At 39.3% G+C, this 6,000-nt stretch overlaps 1 protein-coding gene across 3 annotated transcripts in view; it reads left to right on the top strand.

The window, feature by feature from the left end:
* Positions 1 to 1,224: 1,224 nt before the first annotated feature.
* The window catches only part of LOC126235755 (uncharacterized), a 304,031-nt gene continuing 299,255 nt past the window's right edge, over positions 1,225 to 6,000 (top strand). For all 3 annotated transcript variants that reach the window (XM_049944553.1, XM_049944551.1, XM_049944552.1), the window contains exon 1: positions 1,225 to 1,242. In XM_049944553.1, the coding sequence (XP_049800510.1) occupies positions 1,240 to 1,242 (3 nt within the window). In that variant the 5' untranslated portion in view covers positions 1,225 to 1,239. The remainder of the gene's footprint in view (positions 1,243 to 6,000) is intronic.

The raw sequence follows: 6,000 nt of genomic DNA, 5'->3' as shown, positions 1-6,000 counted from the left end.
TTTCAATGCTCTTCCTCCTGAAATAAAGACAGAGAATCATAACACGAGTAAGTTTAAATATCTCCGCTAGAAAAAGCTATTTACGATCTAGATGAATTTTTATATAAATAAATTGTAAGATTTTAATATTACATAATACAAGTTTACATAATGCCATTTAACATACTATTTAACTTGAACTGTGTATCCATTTGTGCTCTGCACCTGTTTTTCTTTAGTGCTTTTATGATTCTAAGAAAATATGTATCTTCTTTTTTCTATATTGCTACTCAAAGAAATAACTGTACTTAGGTACTCAAATGTCGGTAAATACCATAAGATTATCATATTATATATGAAAAAAACTTACACGTTCCACGTCCTTGTAAACCAAACACAGTTGGACCTCTGGAACACGAAATAAAATCACAATCATGATCACGGTACCTGGTGGCCATAGTTGGACCGAGCGATGTGGCGCGGTGGTTAGCACACTGGACCCGCATTCTGGAGGACAATGGTTCAATCGCACATCCGGCCATTCTGATTTAAGTTTTCCGTGATTTCCATAAATCGCTCCAGGTAACTGCCAGGATGGTTCCTTTGAAAGGGCACGGCCGACTTCCTTAATCATCCTTCCCTAATCCGATGAGATCGATGACCTAACTGTGTGGTCTCCTCCCCCAAAACAACCCAACCCGCCATTGTTGGAACTGGACGGTAGCGCTGTGATCCATGGAAATTATGCATCCCATACTCAGAACATTAATTCTACCAGGTTTGGTACTCGTAAGATAATTAGTTTCCGTGTCACAATGTGTTAACTAGGGAAAGTTTAATTATAACGACGCGGTACAGTGGCTTATCAAGTGATACCATCTCCCGGTCCCAAATGTCAAAGCAGCCAGGCATTTCTGGCGCGAGACACTCATATGCGTATCCGTAGATACTAGATTGAAATTCATTTTGCCAGCAGAGACAGAAAGACCTTGACAAACGGACTTTTAGAAAAATATAATTATGCTATTTCAGGTATCAGATGAAATACTTGTTTCAATACATATCTACATTTAGATGAACTGATTCACTGAAAGTTCTTCGTGTTTCACATGTTCCATGATTCTATCGCAGATGCTGTAATCTACTTGTATATCGTGGCATCTTTGGTGTGTTTTGATTTTTGAAAGGCAGTGACAGTGTGATTTTGAAAAAGATGTTTTTTGCTGCTTGAAAAGGAGGTTTCTTGCTGCTGCTATAAAAATGGTGAGTTCTACTACAAAATTAATTGTTGATTTTTGTATACAGTGTGATTTGTCAGAAAACTGCTTCTTCGACTTCGCGGAATTTGTTGAGCGAAATCTGGAATGAGCCACACACGAAGGCAGAGCTCACTCGCATACCCTCAGTTTAAGTAATTACTACATTTATGTTTAACATTGCATTACGTGATACTGCTGTTCTCCTTCTGCGTTTCTAATGTCGACTATGGCCTGTAATCTTAATAGTGTCTCTATCATTTGTATTGAATTTTGCCAATGATTTTGTTTAAAACCTGGTTTGTTGCCCCTGCCATCCTCTTGTTAACGCTTCCGTACTGGAGAAAATGTGCGTGTCTACGTCAGTTACTCAAAAATGGAACTCACAGACCGACGGTAATTCGAAATATTTCACGATGTTCATCGTAACACTGTACACCCTTCGTGTTATATTCGTAAAGTATGAGTCAGGAGAAGGTCGTCATATGGAAAAAATGATCACACCATTGTCGGATTATCTTGCAGTTATTTCACAATTGTGCACGGTCTGGAAGGTGAGCGTAATCCAAACGAACAAGACGTATTCACTCAAAAGGCCCTAACGTATCTTGACGGAGACGATCAGAAAGCAAGAAACTTTTAAAACATGCTAAAATATTACGTTTATTGCATGTAGCATTTTGGAATCAACAGAACCTACGGATATAGAATGTCGGATTTGTCTCGTGACATAAAGATGTGACGTGTGACGTCATAGTGCGAACACAGAGCAATGATGATAATTCTTATGCGTTTATATTGGTTTTTGGATTGTAAGTCAGGTCGACAGATTGGTCACCAGCGTAGCCCCGAGTCTGGGTTATCCAGCAAATGTGAATGTGAAACCTTATATGTGGTGATGTGTATACAAATTCTTAGATGGGGTGACAATCTGATCTGTAGTGTAGCATGAGGTCTACATTTACATAGGTACTCTACAAAGCACCATATGGTGCATGGCGGAGGGTACCCCCTGTACCATTACTTGTCATTTCCTTCCCTATTCCACTCTCGAATACAGCAAGGGGAAAACTACTGTCTGTATGCCTCCATATGAGCCCTAATTTATCATATCTTATTTTTGTGATCCTTGAGTGCAATGTAAGTTGGCGGCAGTAGAATCGTTCAGCAGTCAGCTTCAAATGCTGGTTCTCTAAATTTTCTCAACAGTGTTTCTTGAAACAGTCTTCCGTCCAGGGATCCCCATTTGAGTGTCCGAAGCATCCCCGTAACACTTACATGTTGTTCGAAACTGCCGGTAACAAATCTAGCAGTCTGCCTCTGAAATGCTTCAATGTCTTCCTTCAGTCCGAACTGGTACGGTCCCAAACACTTGATCGGCACTGAAGAATAGGTCGCACCAGCATCCTCTGTGCAGTCTCCTTTGCAGGTGAACCACTGTTTCCTAAAATTCTCCCAATAAACTAAAGTCAACCATTTGCCTTCCATACTACAGTTCTCACATGCTCGTTCCGTCTCGTATCGCTTTGCAATATTATGTCCAGATATTTACATGATTTGACTGCAGCAAGCAGGACACAAATAATACTGTATCTGAGCATTACAGATTTGATCTTCCTATTCACCCACAGTAGCTTACATTTTTACACATTTAGAGGGTCGACAGAAGCGTCCGATCCCACGCGTCAGCTTTGACCCATGACGTAAGGGTGTTGTCGTGTGTGACGTCATGACGGCGCGGAGTTTGGTTTGAGTGTGGCTGTCTCCAGTTCTGTTTTATCTTATTTTATTTACTTTTCTGATCTGTTGGTTCTATCTCGTGAGATTTTTTTTTTAAATTTAAAAACACTTATTACTTATTTTAATTATCTGTTTCCTCGAACTTCTGTTTTAGTTTATTATATTTATCTTTCTGATCTATTCGTTCTATCCCGTGAGATTTTTTTTTTTTAAAAGACAGAAAACACTAATCAGCTACTGAAGCATCTTTATCTTCTATGGGTTGCAGGGGTTACGACCCCTGGGGAGGTGGGTGGGTATTCATGCATGGATGTCTTCAGTTACACATTGTAGCTACGCAAGGCGTCTAAATTTGTTTATATTTAGTTTGCCCCCCACCCAAAACACCCCATTTCCCGCGCTTGTCCCGTTAGTGTCATTAGGCTTCTTGTGGAATGTGTGTGTGTTTGTTTTTGTTTCCGCCATATTTGTGACGTCATGGGTCAAAGCAGACGGGTGGGATCGGACGCTTCCGTATTTCCCATTTAGAGGTAGCTGCTGTTTATGAAACCAACTGGAAATTTTGTCTAAACTGTATTGTATCTTTCTACAGTCACTCAACTTCGACACCTTACTGTACAGCAAGATATCATACGCAGTCAACTGCTGATTGTTTCCCACCCTGTCCATCAAATCGTTTCTGTATATAGAGAACAATAGTTGTCCTATCACACTTCCATGAGCACTCTTTAAATCTAGGTTAGGTTGGAATGTGACAGTTTGGTTGAGTTCATGTAGTTGTGTTGAATGCTTCAGTTGATACACTTTTTGTATGTAACTTCCGAACTGTGTGATTGAGAGAAAAGAAAAGGTAAACTTACAATTAGCATAATATCTACAGAACTGTTAAACTAACGTGTTTAGGTACCATACATATATTATTTAATGAACACACAGCATGTGGTGATGCTAACAGTGTGTGTTGTTTAACATTGCCTAAAAGTGGACAGTTGATGTAGTTTGGTTTATAACTGCATGAATTGTTATTCACAAATTATTCTGCTTCATTGTGTGAAGCACTACTGTTGAATGATTGCAGGAAATCCAAGACAAAATAGAGAAAAGAGATGACATCTCATCTGACAACCACACAGGAACAAAAATAAACAAAACTCATGGAAGAAAGACAGAAGATACCTGAGGATTTTTATTTTGGAATGGAGTACAGTTATACTGAAGACAACAGGTGAACGAGGATCACTGCACTACAGATATGTTCTTGCTATGGAAGTTTCAAGATTGTCTCCTGAGGACTATTCTGTTGTAAGGGGCATTCAAAAAGAAACGCGCCAGAGGCTAATTACAGAAACCAGTATCTGTATGTTAGAAGTATTGACCCTGGCTGTTGAGACACTTGTCCCACTGTGACACAAGATGGTGAATGGCTGTCTCATAAAATTCCCAGGGCTGCGATGTTAACTAGTTCTGCACGTACAACTGGACATCGTCGTCCGAGGTGACCCGTTTGCGCCCCCCCCCCCCCCTTTTGAGCCTTTCTAAGGGTACCAAAAATATAGTAATTGCAGAGAGAGAGGTCCAGACTGTATGGAGGGTGGGCAAGAAACCCCCCTCCCCATTTGAATTTGTTCAGGAGTGCTATGACTGTTGGCAGTATGAGGCTCTGCATTGTCATGGAGAAGAATGACTCCATGGGTGAGATTGCCTGGTTATCTTGATTTGATCTCTAGGCGAATAGTGGTCAAGGTTTGCGAGTAACACTGGGAATTCACTGTTCCATGCTGCAGGAAGCGAATCAGAAGGGGGCCATCTTGGTCAAAGAGGAATGTCAGCATAAACTTTCCTGCATTCGTGTGGAGGGCAACGTCCAGCTGTGCCTGTGGAACTGTTTAACATCGCAGCCCTGGGAATGTTTAGACAGCCATTCAGAGCCTTCTCACAGTGGGCCAAGTGTTTCAACAGCCAGGATCAGTACTTCTAACATACAGGTACTGGTTTCTGTAATTATGCTTCTGGCTCGTGTTTTTTTCTTGTTGTATCCATGATGAATATCTGGATGTTGATTGTTGTTGATTCGGTTATCAACTAATGTTGGGATGGTAGCTGGTTTTTTAAAGATCAGAGTGTAAATAGTCTGCACTAGACATTCTCTTTCATGTGTAGACGTGATAAAAAGGTAACCATTGATTCTTTGAGCTGATTATTCACAATTTGTATCTGATTTAAATTCAGAATTTAAAAATGAATGAAAATATGGAGAGAAATGTCTACCATTCAAACAAGAAAATATGATATCTGTATAATGTTAATGGGCAGTTCATGCATTGTCTACTTGGGGTAGAGGAAAAGGCAGAAAATCTTACACACACTCCCATCAGTATTGTAGTTAAGTGCTGAGGTACATTGCTTGTATGAGGCAGTGCTAGGTTGACAGGCATGTGGATGAATAGTCCTAAACAAACAGAGTCTAGAAGTTTTGTAATTTTCTGGCAGTTTAATACCTGATGGGCATCTGCCTGAAAAATGTAAAAGCTGGAGATTCAGTACGTTTTCTAATTTCTTTCTATGTCAACTGTATTTCAATTTTTCATCACTTGCCAAGTAGACATGTCTTTTCTATCCAGTGTAATGTTTGTTTGAAGTCAGTTTGGAATATGTATCCAAAAAATATTATTAATTTGATTTTCAATTTACTCATAAACACACCATACTAAACTTTTGACACTCCATACATTAACAAATCATTTAGTAGATTTGGCATTTTTACCATAGGTGTTTCTGTAATACTTCATGTAAATGACTAATTAATTTGCAATATACATAATTTTTGTTAACCTTGAGGGTTATTCTAATTATTCACCATTGTGGCAGAAATCACTTCTAAATTTACGTACCTCTTTTTGATTTGGACTATTTCTATTGTAAAAAGGCCCCACATTCTTCTACTGTTGTTGTCAGTCTTAGAGTTCTGATTGTATCTTTGTTGTTTATTTATTTATTTATTGTTCCATGGGACCACATTAAGGAG

This window comes from Schistocerca nitens, chromosome 2 (assembly GCF_023898315.1).
Source record: "Schistocerca nitens isolate TAMUIC-IGC-003100 chromosome 2, iqSchNite1.1, whole genome shotgun sequence".
Taxonomy (NCBI): domain Eukaryota; kingdom Metazoa; phylum Arthropoda; class Insecta; order Orthoptera; family Acrididae; genus Schistocerca; species Schistocerca nitens.
Note: the sequence above shows the minus strand (reverse complement) of the source record. Positions and strands in the feature narration are given on the sequence as shown.